This window comes from Melanotaenia boesemani, chromosome 13 (assembly GCF_017639745.1).
Source record: "Melanotaenia boesemani isolate fMelBoe1 chromosome 13, fMelBoe1.pri, whole genome shotgun sequence".
NCBI lineage: Eukaryota > Metazoa > Chordata > Actinopteri > Atheriniformes > Melanotaeniidae > Melanotaenia > Melanotaenia boesemani.
In genome coordinates, this window is record NC_055694.1 from 25,292,769 (window position 1) to 25,317,399 (window position 24,631).

The 24,631-nt window shown below is 37.5% G+C and overlaps 2 protein-coding genes across 3 annotated transcripts in view; one reads left to right on the forward strand and one right to left on the reverse strand.

Annotated features, from left to right (window-relative positions):
• Positions 1 to 637: 637 nt before the first annotated feature.
• Positions 638 to 24,258, reverse strand: itchb (itchy E3 ubiquitin protein ligase b). Its single transcript, XM_042003254.1, has 24 exons — positions 24,106 to 24,258; positions 19,737 to 19,828; positions 19,253 to 19,394; positions 16,431 to 16,555; positions 14,933 to 15,067; positions 14,703 to 14,748; positions 14,432 to 14,604; positions 13,280 to 13,520; positions 12,698 to 12,793; positions 11,555 to 11,729; positions 10,573 to 10,642; positions 9,779 to 9,863; positions 9,509 to 9,637; positions 8,288 to 8,360; positions 6,804 to 6,875; positions 6,340 to 6,428; positions 5,941 to 6,100; positions 5,714 to 5,847; positions 4,375 to 4,515; positions 4,119 to 4,239; positions 3,928 to 4,032; positions 3,519 to 3,615; positions 3,075 to 3,147; positions 638 to 2,914 (listed from the first exon to the last, which is right to left on the reverse strand). Exons 2-24 carry the CDS (start codon positions 19,804 to 19,806, stop codon positions 2,815 to 2,817), a joined length of 2,652 nt encoding a protein of 883 aa, XP_041859188.1. The 5' UTR covers positions 19,807 to 19,828; positions 24,106 to 24,258; the 3' UTR covers positions 638 to 2,814.
• LOC121651241 (calcitonin gene-related peptide type 1 receptor-like) overlaps positions 23,411 to 24,631 on the forward strand; it is a 31,337-nt gene continuing 30,116 nt past the window's right edge. Inside the window, exon 1 of one of the 2 annotated variants that reach the window (XM_042003257.1) lies at positions 23,411 to 23,446. The gene's annotated coding sequence lies outside the window, so the exon portion shown is untranslated. The remainder of the gene's footprint in view (positions 23,447 to 24,631) is intronic. The other variant, XM_042003256.1, reaches the window with a different exon arrangement.

Consider the following 24,631-nt stretch of genomic DNA (forward strand, 5'->3'; position numbering starts at 1 on the left):
GGACTGATTGAATAGATATAAGCTAAGTCTTTCTGTAGTTAGTATGAAGAGGGCATCCATTAAGACAGTGGTGGGGAACCGGCACCCTTGTCCTGCACATTTTAGATGTTTCCCTTCTCCAGCACACCTGATTCAAATTAGAGGCTGTTGAATCTATTTCAGCTGAATCAGGTGTGTTGGAGCAGGGACACATGTAAAACCTGCAGGACTGCAGCCCTCGAGGACCAGGGTTCCTCACCACTGCGGTAAGAGCTCCATACTAGGGTGAAGGATGACACCACTACTGAGGAAAAAGGAATAAGTGAGCAATGCCCCTGTTTTCAGTGGTTAAGCTGGATGATAGTCAATGAATAGAGCTCCTTGAAGTAGAGTAGACAATCTGGAAGCTTGAGTAGAGCTCCTTGGAAATGCAGTTCATTTGTTACTTTATACAAAAACATCCGGTAAAATATGGTGGAGGTCTTGTTATGCAGCTGCTACACTGCCTGTGGAAACAGCTATAGTGAGTGACTTTTTATCTAAACTAAACAAAAGCAAATTCTACATCTTGATTTACTCACAATATCCTCAATGTGATTTTAACCCAGGGAATAAACTGTATAATACAGCGGTACATTAACACACACTACCATACACACATTTTTCATTTTAATTTATTAAGGTGACAATTTCTATATTACATTATCTTCATGTACATCAGCAATTAAACAGGGAAAAGAAAATAGAGCATTACCGTAAACTTCTTATTAAAACCTCTCTCTTATAAAAGAAAATTTGTTATTGACACCATTTACAACTTCGTATCATTTACAGGAGTGACAGTGGTTTAGTTGGATTTGGAGGATTCTGGAAAAGAAAATGCACAAAAGGAGCAATGCTTAATGATATTTGCATATTTGCTCAGTAACTATGTCAAAGTGTGAGAAACCCATAAGGTTAAACTACAGCCTGCATCAGGGGTGACAAACTTGACCGATCAATTTTTCATCCTGATACATTCAGTGAGTCCCCAGCTCAAGTCTCACAGTCTCTGACACTGGTGCAGCTGCTTCTAAACACTCATTTTGATCTGGTTACTTCTGCACAGTAGAGTTAAGATTAACTAACCAGAGTCGAAGCTAAACAACCTGCAGCCAATCATCTCTGCCTCAAGTTGCTAAAAAGGACACCCGATGCTTAAGGGTGGGAGTAAGGCTAACTGACAGCTAATGACTGATACTGTACCCAACACCATCTCAATATGCATGTGAAAACAAGAGGACTAAGAGGCACCAGCAATCGGGACTGCTCTGAGTAAAGAAAAGTGCTGTGCTTGGTCAGAATAATGCTACCTGAAACCAATGTTACACAGCTACCACACCTGCTGCTTTAGTGTCAAATCAAAAATGGCACTTCAACAAAAGAAGAAGAAGAAGAAAAAAAAACTGGTGTTTTAGTTGATATGTTAGCTTGATCACCTCAAACTCTGCTGCTGGCCAACTAGACCAAACAAGCATTAGTGGTTATAAAGACACTTCTATACACGCTCCTCATTGGTTTGTTTATGGACAAATATCAGTAATCCATAAAGCAATCTGTTAAAATAATCTGTACTTGGGACCTTTAATCAGTGAAAGCAGACATAATCTTTACCTTAAATCATATCTTAAATATATCTTCTATTATAAAAAACATGTTTAACCATGTGTCTCAGAATTTCATAAAAACTGCTGACTAAAATTAACCAGAGGTAAATTGTTTATTTCGGATTTTTTTTTTTTTTTTTTTTTTTGGCAAGAATGCATTGAAATAATTTGTTTTGATTTAAAATTTATTTGATTTGGTTAGACTTGGTTTTGGTGATTTCACTCACTTTAAAGTAATGATTTAATCATTAAGCATTTCCTTAGGATCCTGTTTTAATCCAAACCTTTCTGTAAACTAAACAACAAAATGTCTAAAATGTTAAAGCTGAGATAAAGATCTTTACAATTCTTCCAGAATACTCTAATCCATAATGTCCCAATGACCCACATCACCGTGTGCAGTGTGGCCCTATAAAACTAGGGTCAGCTCATGCTGTGTTCCACATTTTCCACCATCACTACAAATAATGGAGGCAACAACACTTTTCACAATCATTAATCGATTCACAGATCAAACACTATATAACCCGGAGCACAAAACAGGCGTGTATACCAAAACTCATCAAAGCACCAAGATTGTCTGTTATTTAAGCGTTAATTTTGGAACATTTGCAAAAGTTATGTGTTATTGTTTGTTTTAAAAAATATCTACTTTAATCATTAGTTCAGGGTCTCTTTCTATGCAACATAATTTGCTTTTTGGTGCAGTTTAACCCCATTAAAAATAATAATAATAATAATAAAAACACAACCTCTTAATTTGATTTTAAAGTGTAATACTATTGCTGCTGGAACCAGTGCTCCTTCTCACAGATTATGGCCGTCGGCCCCAGACCACCCAGTTATAACACATGTTTGGGTGAGAAACTGCTGTAGTTCTGTTAAGCAGGTCAGTCTTAGAAAGGTGAGGTTTCAGGGACTCATGCATAATTTACCGCACATTCTCAGAGACAGGGGCAGCTTCTACATTTTGGTTTAAAAGAATGCAAAGTTTTTCTTGTACACATCAGCTAAGTGAGCAGAGCAGATGTCTAAATCCCAACTACATGCTGACAACACTAGCAGTGCACCAGATGTACATACAGGTACATGCCTGCATCAGTACAAACTCCCCAAAACACCTGCATAGTCTGCAGACGCTCCCAGATCTTAACACGATGGTTTTTAACTTCTTAAACTTCTCATCCTTTCACTCCTGCCCAAATCCTTCCGTCTCTTCGATGGCGAACATCAACTTCTCTTTTAGTTGCTCATAGCTCTTGTAGGGCGGCAAGTCCAGTCTATTGAAGCTGGGAAAATAAAAAATATGTATAAGATTCCTCCCTTGTTATTGTAGCCTTGAATAAACTGTTCAAACAGCCAAGAAAACAAGATAGTCAACTTTAATAGTTTGACCCATGCTATGTCCACTTGTTTGCTCTACTAAGCTTTGAACACCAACAAACTTACCATGTGTGACTCCTGGGAAGCCAGTTTTCTTTTCCCACCTTCTCAATACAGAACTTTTGAGGACCGTTGCTTCCTATAAGGGGAAGTGCAAATCAGTAGAAACCTGAGCTTTCATGGCTAATTAAACACATCACTGTAGCAGCAATGGCTTTTCTGTAAAAAAAAAAAAAACTGCCCTTTTTCTGTTGTCTGACAAAAACTTTGAATGGTGTCATTCCAAACATACAGTTAAGTAAACATGAACTGATACAGGTAATGAATAAACATTACATTTGGAGGTCTTAGAGGCTTGCATAAAATCAAAATTAAACAAAATCTCTTGTGTGTTTGAAAGAGGCTTGGAGCATTATTTAATCACTGGCCAAGAGCAAACTAATAAGCTGCATTTGAAATAAAAGCCTCATCAAATTTTTTTGTGTCTGTTTGTTTTTGATGTATTATTACCCATGAGGTCAGCAAAGCCTCCTACAGGCAGACGACAGGTACCAGTGACAAACTGCAGCAGCCTCATCCGCTTTTCATTATCCATCTCTTTGATGAACTGCAGGGAAAAGAAAGGGTAAGCAGTCTAAACATTTAAATGTCAAAACAAAGAATATATAAAACAAAAGATTATTATCTCCAAACAAACACCCCTTGCAAAAGTGATATTTGACCAATATAAAAAAATGCTGATCATACATTTGACACCAAAATCAATGCTAACTTGCATTCAAATATCAGTCCTATAGCACTATCAAATAAAAAAAAAAGAAACAAGGAAAGTTTTTCCAAAGGTTATTAATGTCAGAAATATATCATGGTTAGAAAAACTTTATATTAAAACAGGTCACTTCAGCAGCGTCACACTAACCTGCCAGAACCACATGATCTGTTTACTGTTACGAGCATAGTGTCTGTAGATGGTGTTTCTTTGCCAGTCTGCAAGGTCGATCTCCTGCATACCACACAGCATCACCTGTAACAGGACACAAGACATTAAAAAAAAAGACAACAACACAGGGCTCTTCCACATATGCATGAGGATTTCAGCTTCAACAATACCTCTAACTCTTTAGCATCAAAGTACTGCAGGTACTGCTGAGGAAGAACCTCATTGAAACCTTCAAAGAAAGCTTGCGTCTGCTCTTCCACTCCTCTGGACAGTCGCCACTCTGCTACCAGCCTGCAGGCATACATATACAGCTCTGTTTTCATAAACCTATCATTTACATTTCTGCTTCTTACAACCTTACAAAAGCTCTTTAATATGAGCTCTGATGCACCAAATTAAAAGCAAGATGAAAGTCATACAACCCACCTGATGTACTCCTCCTTGTTCTCCTCTGTGACTTGGATGTCACCTCCTCCTGGTTTCAGCTCATGGGTGGTGATTTCCCCAAGGATCTCCTTGTCAACAGAGAAGAACATCTCCAGGCCACACTCCTCGATGTCGTTGTCCCTAAAGAGCAGCAGAGACCATCACGCTGTTACAACAACCCATCAACTCCATAAATAAAATACTAGAACACTACGGTCCGATCGGCCAAGCGATTAAATTGGCTGATTATAGCCCTTTCCAAAATAATCCTAATCAGCCTGAGTTTTGCTGATTAAACGCTGATATATTTTTAATTACTAATAAAACAGTAAATGCTGTTAAATGTCGTGAGTTGAGCAGAATGATTTTGTTGCACCGTTTGTCCATTAGATGGAGCTCTGACTCCATTCAATCCTCAGTCCTCACCGCTGTCAATAACTACAGCTGTAGCCACAGCCAGGCAGCACTACAGGGGTGGGCAGAGCGGCGTTTGATGACAGGTACGGTTATAACGACAAGAATGACTCAACCAGTTTCAGTTTAACCCTGTCTGCCATGTGTCATGATAGTGACCCGTGCTTCATTGAGTCAGTTATGCTTTACAGCTATGTTACATTGCTAAAATAGCTTAATAGCTGCCTGTCTTTTTATGTTAGCAACAACATCCTTGTGGTCATCCCAACCTAGCATTAGGATGGGATGACCTACCGTTGTGCTAGGTCATCCCAGCAGTGTTAGGTCATCCCAGCGCTGTGCTGATGGTATTGCATTCTGGAGCAATACCACTGGAAACCTTTTCCAACATTATTCAGTCTTCTGCGTCAAGCGCCACATAGCTAAGCTCCCTGAAAACCGAAGCAGGAAATGGTCAAAAACGTCTGTCTGTCTTCTGTGTCGAGCATAAATAGGCCTTTAGTTTTACTTTGTCAGAAAATAATACAACTTGACACAGGGTATAACAGCAACTTATGAAAGATTAAAGGGCATCAGAGGGCTTCATAAATATCTTTTTGTCAGTAACTTTACTCATTATGTTGCTTATATATAGCATACACCTATGGTCTATATTAATGCATGCTCCATAAAAAGAAAGGTATACAACACAAATTTAAAATAAATGAAATGAAATAAAAGTTATTACATTCATACATATTTTTTTATTAATTAATCAGAATTTTTTTCTGCCAAAGATCGGAATCACCATTAGCCTCAAAAGATCCATATAGGTCCAGCTTTATAAAATGCCACTTTGAAAGACAACTACAGTAATCATGGTTTTAATCTGTCATAATTAACTGAAAACAGCAGATTTTCTAAATCTACACTAAAGGGGACTCACTTGATCCACATGAGGGAGTTGTAGAACTCAGGATCTATTGACTCCAGGTCTTTGAGGGCCAACGGCTTGTTGAGGATGCGCTTGTAAAATGGCAGTGAGAAACCAGTGTCGATGAACTTTCCATGGAAAAGTGCCTGGGGGATCAATAAAAAACATCACAATCTTGAACTAATCTTACAAGCATCTTTCTTGTCATTCCAATATAAGATAAGAACAGGATCACAAACCATGGCAATAAATCGTCCTATGAACTTGAAATACTTGAGGTGGTCGGGGTTGATGTAGGAGGCAGGGTTGATCTGGAGACAGTAGTTATCTTTACCAGCATATTCGAACAGGCAGTACATCGGATTCAAAACCTCATGGGACAACAGGAAGAACCACTCCCTGTAACGCCAAGACAAGAGAGAAATTAGTGAGAAATTCTGTATGATGCTTCAAAGCTGCCTTTTTTTAAATTGTTTTATTTGTTTAGAGCCACTTCAAGACAAAGTCATTTCACGTTTTCAAGGACTTCAGCAAAATTCAAGTTGGCCTCCAACAGGAATAAATGATCAGCAACAACATTATTTTTTTTTTTTTTACAAATCAGGTGCGATCACACATCTTTAATTTCCTTCACTTACCTTGCAACACCACCATAGTCAAGGCCCTCCTCTCCAGGAAAGATGATCCACAACCTTCTACGTAGATCCTGAGCATTGAAGCTCATTATCTAAAAAAGAAGATAATACAGAGAGAATAACTGTATTAGAAAAAGAAATAATAACATGGCTGGATACAAAAGTTTCTCTCAATGTCTTTAGTCAATTTTCTGAGTCCGTGATGAAGTTTCAGTTAATGGAGATGGACTGGTGCAATTTATAAAAATGTAAAATGTTTGAAGTCTGTTCATTTGAGTTCATTAAATATAATCTAACAGGCTTAAATTTACTCTCAGTATTTTTGTGCAACAACATACATAGCATTTCTTAAAAAAAACAAGCTTTTAAAACTTGAAACTGTGTGGGATTAATACCATCTTAAATGGAGTTATGTTACCAGACTGAGATGTGCAACTGTGTGGCATAAGTAGGTAAAAGCCTTGTACCTGCTGGAAGGAGTCCTCAAACAGGGTTTTTCTGGTTACCGTGATCTTGATGTGTTGCGGCAGTGACAGTTGCTGAGAAAAAGGTCATCAAGTCAGATAAACGTACAAAAATCTTCTTTTAGCTGTGACATGACACCACATATGTGACACCCCATATGAAATGCACAAATTGGGTAAAAGTTTATGCTGTACAGATAGTGTGCGTGTTCGCTGAGAGATGGATGATAACATGCCCATCATTCTTCTAAGAAAACATGATAAGCATGCAGCTTGACCATAACGCTTGTGCCTACGTCTTCTGTCAGGAATCTTGGTGTCATGGTAGGCAACCAGCTGACCTTTAAGGACCATGTTGCCTCAGTTGCCCGGTCTTGCCAATTTGCTCTCTACAACATTAGGAGGATCAGACCCTACCTGACTGAATGCACGGCCCAGCTCTTGGTCCAGGCTCTGGCTATTTTACGCATTGACTACTGTAACTCTTTACTGGCTGGCCTGCCTGCATGCTCAGTTAAACCTCTGCAGATGATCCCGAATGCAGCAGCACATCTGGTCTTCAACCAACCCAAAAGAGCTCATGTCACTCCGCTGCTAATCGCTCTTCAACGGCTTCCAGTTGCAGCGAGCATCAAATTCAAAGCTTCTGTCTTACAAAACAATAACCCAAACGGCTCCTGTTTACCTTCACTCCTTAATCTAGACCTACACTCCCTCGAGACAGTTACACTCTGCCAGTGAAAGACGACTAGTGCTCCCACCACACGAAATAGCAGCTAGACTCTTATCCTCTGTTGTTCCCTGGTGGTTAAATCATCTACCGAACTCTGTTCAATCCAGAGTCCTTATCTACTTTCAAGAGCAAGCTAAAGACTCAGCTGTTTAAGGAGTATTTCCGCACTTAGCTTAACTCTTCTGCTCGTTGGAATGAGTTAAAAAAAATTCGTCCAGTTCTTTGGTACAACTCAGCACTGAATAAGTTGGTTCACTTACACCCAAGATGGTACTGTGATGAAATCATGATATCATAATTAAACAAAAGACTATTGTATAAAGGGAAGGGGAAGAAGAAAGAAAAAAAAACTCCTCTGTGAAACTTTGGCAGACTGTGAATCATCTTATCAGCCAGTGCTCTGATATTTACTTTGTCATTTATAAACTTCTCCAGCACTTTCTGGATGCATGCAGCACATGTCATCATCCTCCTACCCCTGTGCTTCCCTGTGAGGACTAACCCCAAACCCATGACCCCCTTTTTAATTTTTACATATTTTTATTTGTCTGATTTAACCAAATAATGCACTGCTAATATTAACCAGACTTGTTTTTCTTTTGCTGGTTTAAATGAGAAAACACTGCACCTGTCACCTTAAAAATGTTTCTTAGGGTTGATACAATTATGCATTATTTGACATTTAGGTCATATTAAACACAGGTGTATTCACCTCTGTCTCTATTTTAAGCCAGTAAACTGCAATGACTCTCACCTGGCACCAGAATCTGAAGTACTGAACTTTGGCTTTGAAGTCTCGAACATAGGTGATGTGTGGTCCATTTTCTCTGTGAGAAAAAACAAGGTGATATGATGAGCAATGTCATTTCTAAAGCTTATCAAATTACACTTAAGATAATCATATTTAAAAAATATTATAGTGCTACCATGACCCCGTGTTTGTTGGGACAATTAAATGTACTTTAGAGCTGTGCAATTTCAAATAATTTTACAACAGACTTTTGAAAGAATGTAAACATGTTCAGTTTACTTGGCTGGGATAACAGGACTCTAAACAGGTCATATGAACATACAGTCAAATACCTTCATCAAACTGGTTTTTCCACCACTGCAACACACCAAACTAATTACACCTTACAAGTCACATGATAAACGAGAATGACAAAAATGTAAGAGTTCTCATAAGTCATGGGCCACAGCCAGACATGACCCAGAGTGTGTCAAATTCCTATTATCGTGAATGTGACGCATTTAAGATGCGTTACATTCTAAAACTTTTAAAAATCTGTCTCTAAAATCCCTTTGAAATAGCACTAATATGTGCAACAGTACTATTTGTTGAGGTGCTATGTTTGATCAATTCAGGCTAAATTTAAAATAACATCCCAGTGGTTCGAACAGTTGCTTTGAATAAAACTTTTTTTTCTTGGTAGCAGATTTATGGCTTTATCTGAATGAGTTATTTCAATCCAACATTGTATGAAAGACTAATTAAAACAAAATATCATTGTCAGTAAATGCAACATTTAAACAAAGTATAATGATAACAAAGAAGTTGCTGTACATGATGCACTAAAACTATTTTCCTACCAAGACACTTACCTGCTAAAAAAAATAGTCACAAATAATCCATTAAGTATATGTAATCAACTCAGTCACTGGAAAACCTTTGAAGTAAGTCAACATAGAGTACACGCCCCTCAAGAACAAACTAGCTTGCATTGTTTTAACCCGTTACTGCAGTGTTTTTTCTAAATTCTCAGCGTCTTTAAAAACATGAAACCGTAAAAACAATAGTGCTATTACAGAGAGAAGTCTTTTACTTCTGTTGCATAGTATCATCAATGACATGGAAAATGACTGCTGATGAATTGTTGCAGATTTGCTTTAGTTAGCCAGCTTGCTTGTGTCTTGTGTAACCCTCAGAAGTCCTAAGATGTTTAAGAAGTAGGAAGCAACATGGTGGAGGACGTACAGTGAGGATTTTCCGGTACGTGGATCAATGTAGGTTGTGGTTCTCCTGTTGTGGTCGACAAAATAAGGAATGCCATCTACAGTGAACCTCATCTCCCAGCCTTCTGGAAGTGGCTTCTCATTCAATAAGCTGAAAAATGATATTAGACCATCAGTTGGTCACAGAAACTTTTGGGGAGAAGTAAGAAAGATACACCATAAAAACTTATGACATGTATAAGAATGGTTCATCTGATAATGAGAGGAGTTTGCAAATTCATACAGCACTGACCCCTGTGTTCGAGGGTCCTCCCACTGTGTTGAACGGGTGGGATGATGTACATAATAAACTCTGCCATTGGTGTCCGTTCTCTTTTCTGAAAAGGTGGTAATTTAGTCAACATGTAAGTTCATCATTACATCTGTACATATTAATTTACTTATTGGACAAACGAGGACTGCTACAAGTCACATCATTAACTTTCCCATCCTTTTATACAATATTTACGGAGATATTAGAGGTTTGAAAGGAAGCCTATCATTTAAATAGTTTACAGAAACTAAACAGAAATTAAACATGTTTTTCTGCAACAGTTAAAGATTCATCTTGATGTAATCAGTTTAAGAAGGTAATATTTAACAATGCAAATGAACTATATCTATATAAATAGGGCTATGAAAAGATCAGTTATCAGGGAGCTGCTTGCAAGTACTTCTCAAAGAGGACTGAGGTCAAATAGCAGGAGCCATGAATGGAAAATCAAACAGTAAAAGGCCAAATTACTAGAATCAGAAGCGATAAAATCTAAGACAAAGAATAAGATTGTTTATTTAGTCTTAATGCACAAAAAAGGAAAACTGTTGAGTAAAACATGTCATTTCTCATGTCTATATATTCCAATATTGCTATATTCTTTTTTTCCCCCACAAATAGTCAAGACAGCAACATAATCTAAAAGGATAATGGTTACACTCTGAATTGTATTTGAGTGGGGACTTACTAAAACCTGAAAACAACTTTTGGCTTGGTTAATAATGCTTCAGTATTCAGTGGGATTAAATGGAAAAATAACACAAGTATCTCACCCCATCCGTGTGGAAGGGGCCCAAGAGGATCAAACTCCTTATTCTGAGTGGCTGCAACTTGGTCTTGTGCCTACAAAAAAGATATTTATGGATTAAAAAAAAAAACAAATTAAATGACTATATTTGTCACACCAAATGTCAAGTTTTGCACATAAATTATGTGCAAAGTTAAAACAATCCCATCTCCACAAAACTTCGTGTAAATGTAGTTGCCGCTGTTTAAAGCAGCAGCAGAAATCCCACCACCTGTGAAGGACAAACTTAAAAACTAAGGTTTCTCTAACAAAATAGCCAGAATAGTCATCATAACCTAAAACTTTAAGACTTGAACAGCTATACATTTTTATTTAAACCATCTCAGGGGTTAAACATTGGCTTTAATATTTGGGAGGGAAAGTGGGAAACAAAAACAATGTCTTAAAAAACGATGACGTGATGCTTAAACGAATAGTAAAAGCACACAAGCATCACTGGTCTGAATGGGTTTAAAGGATTCCATTGTGTATGCTTGTTTGTGAACTTTAAGTTATTAATAAATCATACAGTCTCTCTAAACTTAACGACAGAAAAGGGGTCCTATACATATTTTTCCATAGCCGAGAGATTTTACTGTGTACTGACAGTCCTCTGACCAGGAGAGGTGAGTGAGTACATCGGACAGCAGCTCCAAATGTAATTTAACTTGATTTAATTAGCACACGGCACTCTGGTATGTCAATGCAGGTGTGCATTATAACAGCCATCAATGCATATATAATGTAAGTATTGCATAAAATCTGAGTTTGATATGATACAAACTGGAGTTGGATTTGTGATGTGCACTCATGATACAATGGCAGGAAAATGTAAAAATTGTGTTTTATTACATTAACAGGAACACCCCCCCCCCCCCAAATAAACATTTGCTATCTAAGTCATCAAATTCCATCTCATCAATAGCCACATTATCACACAGCCTCACATGATAACAAGGAAGTCTTACCCCAACTATGAACCTCTGGTTAAACTGCTGCATGGCACCCTGCAGCTGGCTGCGCTGGTGCTGCCACTGCTCATAATTACGCACTGTCTCCATAGTGGGGCGCTGCCATGTAGTGGTTCGTGTGATGTGATCAACAAAGTAGACCCGCCCCATCTGATCAAGACGACGCTCCCATCTGAAAGCACAGGGGAGAGAAAAAGGGTGATTGATGATAGGCTGGTTGAATACTGAGTTATTGAATCGTCACCAACAATTAGTTTTAAATAAACTAATCATCAGTGATTTTAAATATGAACTGATATGTATTGTTGCTTGTTTACAACTTAGCAGCACTGTATCATAATGCACAAATTTAATGAAGTACTAAAAACAGGTACAAGAAAATAAAAGTCAAGTTAAGTTTAAACGGGTTAAAATGAGGTGTTTTTATTAGACCCAACCCACTGGATCGGCATCACAAACCACCTGAAAGGCAATAACATGCAAACTGCTCAAATGCATTGCATACCTCTTTCCACCCTCTTGAGTGACTCATTCTGATCATGAACCCGTATGAGTGCAGCTAATACACTTTGACAGTCAGATGATTTGTGAGAAAAAAAACAGGAATAGAGGTGGTGGACAAATCTACTGTTATCAACTAAACATGTGAAACTTGATGCTAAATCATTTCATAACCCAGTATTTATTGTTACAAAAGAAATTAAATGGACCAATTTTAATAAGTTTTATCATTATATAATAACATCTAGATAAAAAAACTACATGTACACATTCTGGATCAAATTTGGATGAAATGCAGATAAAATTGGGAAACTGCATTTACTAAACAAATAGAAGTGCTTTTATTACTTGGTAACCATATGTGTATTTTACACTTTCCTCACTTAAGAGGAAGCCCAATTTTGAGAAAATTTGGAAAGGGAGATTTAAAGAGACAGTAGCCATAACAACTTGCTTCAGACAGTGGTTGAACTGAGGGGTTAACCATAATAAGAAGAATATAGGTGTTTCTGAACTCTAAAATTACACCAGAGCCCCAAATAAATAAAAACTGAAATGAACACAAAAGGTCCCTTTGATAATTGTGTACACATTCAACAAATTTTCATTAATAATAAAAAGGAAGAGCTTTTCTTTTACCCGTGGGGAAGCGGTTCAGGGCGTTCCCAAGTTGTTCTCTTTTCCACATGATCAACATAGTACAGCCTGCCATTTTGATCCACCCTCTGCTCCCATCTGGGTAAAACAACAGTTAATAGGATATGTGGTAAACAAGCCATTTAACTTTAAAAACAAATTGTTATTACAACATGTTTCTACAAAGATGTAAAACCGATCACACAAAACAGCTTAGAGCTAAACTTGTGTGGTTTGACAGCCTAAATATAATAATAAATATTAAAAAAAAACGGGAATAGGTGTTTCCTCTAGAGAAATAAGTAATATGCAACCCTTTCATATTATTAACTTCATGTTGTAGGTCTCAGAAGATCTTGCTAATCTTAGGTAATTTCTACCATTTAAAATACATACGTACTTTTAATAGACAAGTATTTTCTTAACATTCTCACTGATATGTTTTGTATGACTTAAAAAATATTTTGGAGTTTAATGCTTAGATATGACTGTATTTCTTTTTTTAAACATTCTACTTTCTCCTGCAGATTCTGGATAAAGAAGCATATAATCCAACTTTGCACTGTCTCTAGTTTGAAAGCTAACCCAGGGGGTATTGGTCCAGCGTTGACTGCCGGGACTCTGGGAGTAACAACAGGGGTGATGCTGCTGGTTGGCTGTCTGGTTGCTGCAGCTCCAGAAGCCAGTGAGGAATTTCTGTCAGGGCCTGTAGATGGACTTGAATCGGGTGCCGATGAGGGTCCTGAGGCTGGTGTTTGCACTGGCGTATCAGGAGCTGACTGGCCTTCACTACTGTCTGCTGGAGCAGAGCCATTGCTAGAAAATGCTGTGAAAAGATTCAAATATCACATATAGATTATTACAGCTCTCCAGGACAGGAAGTTACCATAAAGAACATTTCTTAAATTTATTGTGGTAAATTAGCTATACAAAACAAAATGTTTTCAAATTTAGACTTATTATAAGCGTTGGTGATGTGCTACATGAATGCAGCTCACACTAACCCATTTTATACCGGGTGCGTGTGCGGCCTCTGCTGCTATTAGCAGGCATTTTAGTCAATGGTTTGTTTTACACCGGGTGTGCCGCTGCACGCATCAGAAGCGTCCCAGAAGCGAGTTGTCACGGCGCGCTGCTACGTTTACGTGCCAAGTCTACTTTTGACGCTTCACGCACCCACAATACGTCAATTCCGCAATTCAGATAGGGGCAGACAGGAAATCAGACACAGGAGAAGTGTAAAAGCTTCCGGTATTTTTCAAAATAAAAGCCCCCGTGCAGATTTGCGCTGCTGAACCATGTAAACATTACGTGTTTAACCAGTCAGGGGGTCTCAGTATTATTTTTTTGTCATCATAGACGATGAGACGTTTATCCTGGAAGTGGAGAATCACAAGATTCTTCCCTTATCCTGTGATTTCTCGCGGATCCTGCTAGATGGACTGCACTCGTGTGTGCTCCACACCTGACACGCTCCAGGTATAAAATGCCACACAGGTTGGAAAAAAACTGTCGCGCAAAAACGTGCCACACACGCACCCGGTATAAAGGAGGGGTAACATGAACATATGAAGAAAAGAAAGAAAAAAAAAAAAAAAAAAGAGAGAGGCATTTTAATTGTAGTCTTAGCTCACACTTGAGGTAAATGATTAATGATGGATTGGACTGTACAGGCACTTGAACTTTGTTCTTATTATAAAAGTTTTTAAAACAGATTTTCCACAGTAAATGCCTGACCTGGTGAGGAGGTGGGTCTGCGAGGCGTTGGGGGGGGAGGTCTGGAGGGCCTCGGTGGTCGGAGAGGCCTCGCACCCACTGATGGAGACCCTTTGCTGTTCGCTGTCCTCTGGGAGCTGGGAGAGGATCTGTGCTCTACGCCATCCACAGCTGGAGAACTGTCTCGACTGTGTCTTCAAAGAAGAAACAGAAATAATCAAATCAGGGAATCAGATGATTACAGCATTTGAAACTGATATAAACTTACTGACTATAGTTGGGCATATCATACCTTATAGTAAAATCCCCATTAGGCTGTGATTCTCCATTTGATGTGGCTAAAAAAAAAAAAAAAAGAAAAACACAAATTCATTCATTTAGAAAATGAATGGAAAAACACAAATTACTAAAATATAAAAAAAACAAAATGCTTGCAAAAAGTTGCAACAAATACAGTTAAATAAAAGATTCAAGCAGGTTTGGCAAGCTCTTGATGTAACTGCTTCTCATGTTTCCACTCACTGTGGTGATCAGCTTCAGCCGAGGCAAACATTTCAGGGTCAACAGTCATGCCATCGAGGCAGACAGAAAGGTCTCCCACCACATCTGACTGGTCTCTGTCAGCACACAGTTGCAAGGTCTGCACCACCTCAGAAACTAAATCAAGACAACACAAAACAGTCAGTGTGGGACAATTTCAGTATCAGTAATCAGTAACATGAAACATAGTTATTGCCACTAGCTTTGCCTCATATCTTTTTTAGCCGTGACACTGAGAGTATCAATAAATTATAAGTAATTATATGAATCAATGAGAGGAAACCAGAAAGCAATTATTGCTTTTCTACTCCTGCTTAGCCTGAATGTTGTTCTTTGGGTAATCAAAACTTCATTTGAAACTGACCCCAAATATGTTCAAATCCATTGTTTGGAGGCAAAATGCTTATTTTCCTTGTATGTTGGAACATTTATTAGATCTTAACATGTGTTTGTACTGTGAGTTAACACAGCTGGATTTGGCACATGCCTAAAATATGACCAGGCTTGGAGTTGAATGGAGTATTTTTCTAATAAACAAACCAAAAATAAGCAGTCCAAAAACTACCAGGGCCAAAGGGGATGAGAAGCAGCAAAAGTCTGGTTTGTCATATGTATGAGTGGTTTTAAATTTAAATAAAGTTTTGTAGAGGCCTTAACAACCTAAAACAGTTAAATTTAGGACATTTTTTGTACTATGATTCACAGCTAATCAACCTCTGATGCACCAGAAAGATAAGAAATGAGTCTTAACTAGTGGTTAAGAAGTGTTGCAGCTGCAAAAACAGATTAAAATTCAAGAAAGTGGAATGCACAAACGTTTCAGAGACTCAACTTTCATTAACACCTACACACACACACACAAAAAAACTTGCTCAAAGACCACAAATGGAAAAACTACAACTCGCCAAGATATACAATTGGCAACAAAGAGAAAAACATTTCTTGTGCTCAATGTACATTGTGCAGTTCAGTTTCAAGTGTTACTCCAGGTCTGATCCAAGGCTGAACACATATACTATTTTACCATGTTTCAAATCTGAGAAGCTCATGTACCTCTGAAAGCAGTACAGGTCTCTGATATCAAACATTGCTTTTCTTCCCATGTAGCTTTTACTGATAATTTTAGTATTTTTTTTTAAGTAAAAAAGTTTTACAGCAGCATTTGTTAGATAGAACTGGTTTATAATCCCGAATGAGGTTTTAATATCAACATAAATGCACAGTTCAACAAGTTCATTTAAAAATTGCACAAAATAAAAAAGAACTGATCTTAGCTTGAATAAAGATGCAAAAGGAGTGTTTGTGACCCATTGATTGAAAATTTTTAAAAGATTTTTGGATAATGGAAACACATTTTTCTTCCCATGACACACACTGCAAACTACTTATTTTAAATTGGAAGACTTGATTAATTATTTTTCACAACATATAAAAAATATATAAAACATGTAAAGAAAGTGTGTGAAACTCATCCACTCACTTTTCATGTCGTTGGACTTGAGAGTGTCGCTGACGTCCAGTGTGGCCATGCCCAGCAACACATCGGACTTCAGGGTCTGGTGGCTCCAAACGCGAAACACTAGTTTGCTGAATGGAGTCACGATCCTGTTGGGATATTAACAATAAATAAAGTTTTACAAGCTCAAAATTAAGTTACAGGACACACTGAAGTATGTCACCATCATAATCAATTATTAGTGAAAACTTGGCTCACAAAAAAGAAAGAAGAAAAAAAAAGTGAAATCAGCTGTGTTTTGTGTAAGCAGCAAAAATCTTTGTTGCGAAAGCAAACTGTTGACAATGAAGTTCAGAGGCTATTCAAGGACAGCAAGTGTCTATAACCATCACTATGACAGCTGTTTAGCTAACATGATTAGCGCCGACACAAAAAGACACAGCGGATGTGTGGGCTCAGGTCCGATTACACCCCTTAGTAAACAAGGGTTATATAATAACTCAGCTTCCATGGGTCTAAAAGAAACTCTAGGAGAACTCTATATTAAGAAACAGAAACGTGACTCCTGTAAATGTACTACTGTGTGGTCTGTTCTGAACACACTGATTTATTTTATTCTTTTGGCTTTAAATTAAACACCAACTGGACTAAAAAAAACAAAATAAAATAAATTGAACTGAAAGACATTCTATTCATTTTAAAGGGCAAAATATTTTTTAATGTTGACTTAAAATTATATTTTAATTCAAATTAAGGATAAGAGGATGTAAGACGTGGTGAAAAAAATCTGTATATTTGTACAAAATGGGTATTGCCTCCTTCAGTGATTAACGACAACTTTACAGAAATAAAGAAGTTATAAAAGTGCAGACCATCATTATGTATGTTTGCAGGCAACTCTGAGCCTCTTGCCTTCTACAACAACCCCCAGCTCTTTGAGGTTGCTCCACTTCTTTTCCATCAACCTGATCTTTACGTTCCCGGTTTGCATTCACTCTACATTACCATTTAGATTCAACATTACATTCAAGTGTGGACTCTGGCTGGGTCACATTTTAACCAACCTTGTATGTTTGCCTGACAATCTTGCTCTAGAATCTAAACGTGGACCCATTTTTCTCATGATGCTGTTTACTTTGAAAAAACGGCCCTGCCCACTGGCGGTCAAAAAAGACAAAAGCATGACATTCCTATTACCACAACAGAAAAGCCACATCCCTGTATCTACACAGCTCCATCTTCGTCTCATTTGACCCCAATTTGTTTTGTACATCCGTTTTTTTGTTTTTTTTTAACCAGAAAAGCTTTTATGTGTCTGGTCATGTGAGGTGAGTCCTCATTGGTTGTGTCAATATAAACCAACCTAGTGAGCAGCACTTCTGCTTGTTTACAAAAAACAAACTAATCAGGATGGCCTTCGTGGTGATTCTCAGATACCTTCATTACTGGGGGGAAAATACTGCAAGACCGTGATTCAAAACATAAAGTCTAGAAATTTAACAGGTAATAGTATTAGTAATTTGGAGTGGTGCAGTTTTGATGAGAATTTCCTCCATAATCTGAGGTGTACAGTAAAGACCAAAATAACGGCATGCACCCTTCTACCTCAAAAACCTAGAGAAAGTTGCCAAAGCGAAGGGGTTTACTGTCCCACTGAAGACCTTTATTAGCTGAAGTGTAAATGATCATAAAAATAAACATGCATTCATTTTATATACCTGCTTATTCCAATTCAGGGTTGTAGAATATAAATAATTTTTCTTATCAATATCTCTGTGTCAATGTTATAGCATATTTTGAAACTTGTTTGGGTCACTTCCATCCATAAGGAACATGTCTAGATAATAGTCTGTCAAGATAAAAAAGGACATGTCAAATAAAAACTGTCTAAATTCATTTAAATTAGTTAAAGATATGAATCTTTTATGCTGAACAGTATCTAGTTTAGCTTCCTTTAGCAGCACTCGTACCATTATCCTGACCTTTAGATAGGGTAAAAAGGGGAAAATTCTCTCCACAAAAGAAGACGTGGTGACTCATTAAGAAGGAAAAAAATAGCTGCTGCCAGAAAACCTAAAAAACTCATTACACCAGCATTTTTCCCTAGTTTTGATAGAAATCTATTTCTGGCCTCATATACGAGAAACTCTCTGAGCTTTGGAAAGTTTTCTGAAGAAATGATGAATTGTGCCATATCAAACAGTTCCTTGCCAAAAGCCAAAAAGTCATCTTTTCAAAATTTGCGTAATTAAAACTTGATTGACTTGATTGACACTCGTCTCAGCAGGACAGGTCCTAATTACTCCTTGAAAGTGCTTCAACATATAAATACTTCAACAAATGTTAAGTATTACTACTTTAGCCAGGAGCTTGAAGTTTTACAGCCGAAATGGCTAAAATTTCCCTCAACAAACATCAATGTCTTAACCAGTACTGCATCAATAATGGCAACATAAGCTAAACTGTACAACCGCTAAACAAATGTTTAGACATCCTTAAAACTTACTCAGATCAAACTTCTAGCAAAGTAGCGCTGAAGTTTGCTAAATATGAGCTTTTACAACTGAAACACCAAACACTCAAAACTTTAAGCAGTGTAATAATTCAGGCTTACTGCACCACCTACCGAAGCAGGAAGAAACATGTCTTAAATATTTCAGCAGACCTTAATGTGTCCTGTTTTGCAAACCCAAGCGATTGCTTTTTATTTGGACAACTGCCAAACTGGAACTTTTAATTAAAGTCACAGGTCTGGTTGTGGTAAAAAATTTGTAGTAACAGGGAATGTGTTGTGATGCTAAGTGTGAACCAATGTCACCAGAAATACTGGAAACATTTTGACTCACACAGTGAGAGGCTGCTTCCATTTGGGGCTGTGGGTGTTGTTGCACTTCTCAGTTTTTTTGGACTGGCCATCAACTGAAACTTCCACGTAAGGACTGGGACCAAACCAGTTCTTCTTGTTTTCCTTTAGTTTAGCCGAGAGCACTGAAACACAAAGAACAGACTAAATAACAGACAGTAGATGAAGGAAAAAACAGTAAATAGTACAAAAATTCAGAAACAAGGAAATACTTTATAAGCAAAAATTGTTTGGAAAGGTCCAAATGTGACTGGAAAAGTAATAGTCCAGTGCATGTTTGAAAATTTTCAATATATTATAGCAACAAAAACAAAGGTAAATAGTTCAAATACTTTAAGCTTCTATAGTCTTATCATTTTGACTTGCTTTTTTCCTAATGTACCTATATTTCACAAAAAAATAAAATAAGTGAATATGACTGTTTTCCATTTTAATCTCTGCTCAATTTAACAATAACGAGAACTTACCAATAATTTGCAACTGTCCTTTCATAGGATAGCCATTGGAAGTGCCTGACTTGGTGACTCCACTGGCCATGACATAGGGCTGGGAAAAGGACCTACAATAAGAACATTTTATTATTAAGGTGAAAAATCCGTTTTCAATTGCACCAAGCACAGATAGGAATATAAACATATTGAAAAAACAGCTCTCTACCAAAAAGTAGAAATAAATGATATATGTGTATCCTGCATCAATAAACTTTCAACTTCTACTGAATAATATATCCCTCAGTTTTCCACTGAACTGGCAGCTGTAGGGTAAATATAGGGGCTCAAGCTCTAAACGAAATGGACTTAAGTGTTTTGAATGATCTTTCTAAAATGCACTCACATCATCTGTTTTCCTGTCAATTAAAAGACCATCAGCGCTTTACTGGTTTCAATTTCAATCATGAAGCCATTTCCAAGCTATATTCACAGCATAAGAACAACTAGAAAGACAGTGAACTACCAAGTCGAAATAAGGTCAAACTCATTTCAGTGCACCTCTGTTATAACCCTGTGGCATTCAGCCAGTCACAGGAAATATGACCATAAAAAAACATTTACATACTTTTCCTCTCAAGACTGAATACAATTACTGTGCATCTTTTGGACAGACCATGTAATTATTCTAGAGTGCATGTTTACATAGATGATGATTTTACATTGGTATGTTACATTTGCCTCCCATTTGCCTACATCTGAGTCTATCTTTAACACTGAATAAAATAAATACATATTAACATGGCAAAAAGAGAACAGACTGACTGTAAACTGAGACCATATCCGTAGAGCGTAAAGTCAAATGAAAATGGCAGTTAAAAGTTATTAGTCCTAATCTGAATTGTCAGAAGATGCACGATTATAGGAAATAACAAGAGGCAAATGCCAGGTTTACAGTCTGTGAAATGCTGTTCTTTAAGCCACCTCACATTAAACACAATCAATAGGTGCTCCTTGTTTCCATGTGCTGTTCAGGTTGTTAAGATCTTTACTTGCAACACAAATTAATAAGTTTTAGACAAAAGAGTTCTGATAAATACAGTAAAAACAAGGCTGTAAGCTCAGTTACACTGCAGTGCCAGGCTCAAAACATGGCAGGGGCAACATGCTGTGGCACTTCCAGCAGCTGCCACGACCTGCTACAAGTTGCCACAGGCTGCCGTGAGAAGCCACAGCCTAAACTATCATAACCATAAACATATATTTAAATTAGCACAGCTCTCACTGGATGTAGGCTACTTAAACAGGGCTGCAACAGTTCTTTGGAACGCTCCAGGGGACGAGGGGGAGTGCCTGCAACCTGCACCAGGTATGACTAAAACTGTTGCAATGATCAAACCAGATGGCAAGGATATTAAAAGGATTTATGTAATTTCATAGGTTCCTTGCATTTCTGGACCATAAAGCTTTTTGTTGGTTATAAATTTACTCCACCATACTGTATATCAGCGTTGGAATTACAAACAATTGGTGGACCCTTGTTTTCGTACTGACTCATATAGAAATGGAACATTTTAATAACCACAACCCCTGCTTGATTTAGGTATTTTAATAGATTATTTTATCCATTTGATCTTAAATATTTTAACTTTAAGCCAGTTTGAATGTGTTGTGTGTCTGTAAAGTTTTAACTGCTCTGTTGCTGTCCTGGCCAGCACATTACTGGAAAAAAAGTTTTTTTCTCAGTGAGGTTCTTCCTGGTTGAGTAAAGGTTAAATAAAATAAAAACACAAATTAAAAAAGCAAGTAAATGAAACTGCTTGGGCAGCTCACACAATGCTGCTGTCCACATACTGACAGAAATGGATTAATTTGGAAATGTAATAAACTGAATTAATATGTCACCCTCTCACACGATCACCTTTCCGGTTGGCCTACTATGTAATAAAGGCCAGAGTTTTGTCCATCTTAATCAATATGAAAACTAACAAAAAAATTCCCTGTACTCTTTCTCAGCTTTATTCTTCACTGCAGGTGAGCATTTTACTATGTGACACCATGGCCGCAGCTGATTGTTGCTAAACGCTAACCTTCAGTGGAAGAGTTGAACTTCTAGCTGTCTTAACTGCGGTCACTAGAAACAGTTAAGACAGCTGCACTTTCCTTGCGATGTAAATCTGTGTGCACATATTCATCGTGCATTATGGTAAACTTTATTAGCTTTTCTGCATTTATGACCACAAAAAAGTAAATAAGTTTTGGGTCAAATTCTTGTCATGGTGACCAACTAAATGTCCACTGACTACATAGAAAAGATGTGACATTGAGGTAGTTGTTTTACATATTAATATTATCCTTGTGTTTCAGATTTCAGATGAAACTTACTTTTACTGCCTTCTTATCAAAGGTGACAAGATCACTTGAATATTGTACACTATGACCCCATCTACCACCAAGTCCAGTTACATGCATGTTTTCATACTTTTTTTTATCACTTTTAGAAAAAATATTTCACATAATTCAATCTGCCAAAGCTATGATATTTATCCTTGTATAAATAAAAAAAAATAAAAAAGAGGGGGGGGGGGGGGTTAATCCTGAAAACCCATCAACGCTGTGCTCATACTAAATGTATCCATAAAAGGCAAGGATAAAAGAAAGAAGAAACACTCTCTTTGGATCTGGTTCATTACCTCAAAGCATTTCTGAATAATATATGTTCCTCAGTCCATCTTGTCCTGTATGCATATGGCAGGGAAGGTGAAACTGAGGAGCTCCTGGGTAAACTTTCACTCTGACTTGATCTTGGTCAATAATTCAGTGCAACCAGTGACTTTGCAGCATCACAAGCAGGTTGATCTTGTTTCATAGATGAGGGTGTTCCCTGAATATCAAACTCCACGACCTGGATTTATTTTTTAATAGCAAGTTACATGGCAATACTCACAGGGCAGCAAATTGCATCTGGGGTATCTCCATTTGTATTAGTATTCTAATCCCTCCATATTATATTTTTTATACAGCTCTGATATGAAGATAAGCTATTCATTGTGACCAATATCAATTCTTTTGAGAGAAGTGAAATCTTTTAACATAAAATAATTATTACGCTTTATTCTAGCGAAGAGAGATAAACTGTTCACACCTTAATGTCGCACACAACACATCAGCAAAAACACCTTCCTCATTGCCAGTATCATTATGTAATGAAGGGACAAACAGGTTATTCTATTATGATGCGTCACAGTCATTTTACTCAAAACAGATATGAAAATGTAAACTGTAATTTGTGGACTGTTTCATGCATATCTGTGTTTAACTCCTGAACACGGAGTTCTCTGAAGAAAACCAAACATAATATATGATTCAAGATTCAAGATCTTTATTGTCAATATGCAAGCATAACGAAATGCTCAAATGCCATTTGTCTGTGGGAATTGTAATGCATTTATTATAGAGGATTACAAATATTTAAAATATTTCCATAATAGATGGGCTACTAAAGATAATATACAGGAACACAGCACCAAACATTTGACTTGAGTCATGAGATGACTTCAGAGTTAATAAATAGCTACACAGAACAGTAGAGGTTGCTGGCACCAACATCTTGCCAAGTTGCTTACTGATAAGTGTGAATAATTCCTTTCTTACATATCAGTCAAGTATCTAAGGCGGCATATCTATCCATTCAGAAAGTTAACAGAGGAGACGAGGGGGAAAGGAAACAAAACCCACATCAATAACAGGTACACTTGTGTTGCTCTATGCTTTATCCTTGTCTTTACATAAGTAGTAATTCTTAGAACTGACTCTTACCACAAGAATCAGTGGTGATAATTTAGGTATCGACGTTTCTACATGCAAGCTTATTACATAAAACGCACGATAAAGAGGAACGTCCTGAGTCTCTAAATACACAAACATTTAATTATACAAAAATACTGGATTTTAGATAAAGACAGGTGCACTTCACTCTCCAAGTGGCAAGTGCTTGGTTAAGAAAACTCACTAACAGTTCTTCCACATCGCCTTTCTTTTAAGCTAAACTGATAGGCGTCAGTAAGATTACATAATTTTGTCTAACTAGGAATATATGAGACGCTAACGCTAACTCAGTTAGCCGAACAGCGGGGAACGGTATGTCGTGGTAAGCTAATAAACCATCACGACGCTAAAGGTTGAGTAGCTATATTTGCAGTAACGATGTAGTTACATGAGTTGTCGTGTGCGTTTTCAATGTCAGCTTGCAACTAGTTCCAACAACCTGATACCTTCCCAGCCCCGGCTGATTGCTAGCCAGCTAGCCTGTGTCATCATGGAAGGTTGGGAATCCCAAAGTCCAACGAATATTTGACAAAAACAAAAACATTATGATGGAAGATAAAATAATTGAGTTCTAACTTACCCGAGATTTGAGGAAGAAAAGGTTTTTAATAACGTTTCAATTTCCTCTCAGCCCTCAACCAACAGGATGTTTAGGTTTCAGTCGGGGTTTCACTTCGAGGAAGAAGAAACTTCCACCATCTTCGTAGGCTACCGCGTCACGTGACCGAAACAAGGTGGGGCGCATGCTACTCCGCATTTGCGTTGTGATTCGACCAGAACAGGAATAGGATAGACCAATAGACGACCAGTAAACACGCATCAGTTGACAACTGATGCGTTTAAGGCCCGAGCAGGAATGTTGTTTAATTTCATCCATTAAAACCTTATTTACAAAGTCTATAGACTGCTAAGTTGTTTTTGTGCTCTTGAAAGTATTTTGAGGGATCAATTAAAACACCGTCAAAGTAAAATTATATCGTAAATAAAGCAATGATGATACATAATTCTGTCAGTCTAGGTTTTCATTACGTTGGATAATTGTTTTATATTCATTGGTACTCTGTATCCAATACAACTTTGCACAATATAATTAATATACAACATGT

What these genes read in the sequence shown, in the direction of transcription:
- itchb (XM_042003254.1), bottom strand. Translation starts at nt 19,806, where the DNA reads ATGGCCAGTGGAGTCACCAAGTCAGGCACTTCCAATGGCTATCCTATG. An exon ending in CCTGAACCGCTTCCCCACGG is followed by an intron (nt 11,730 to 12,697) that starts GTAAAAGAAAAG and finishes CTGTGCTTTCAG; the next exon opens with ATGGGAGCGTCGTCTTGATC. An exon ending in AGGCTTTGCTGACCTCATGG is followed by an intron (nt 3,148 to 3,518) that starts GTAATAATACAT and finishes TTCCCCTTATAG; the next exon opens with GAAGCAACGGTCCTCAAAAG.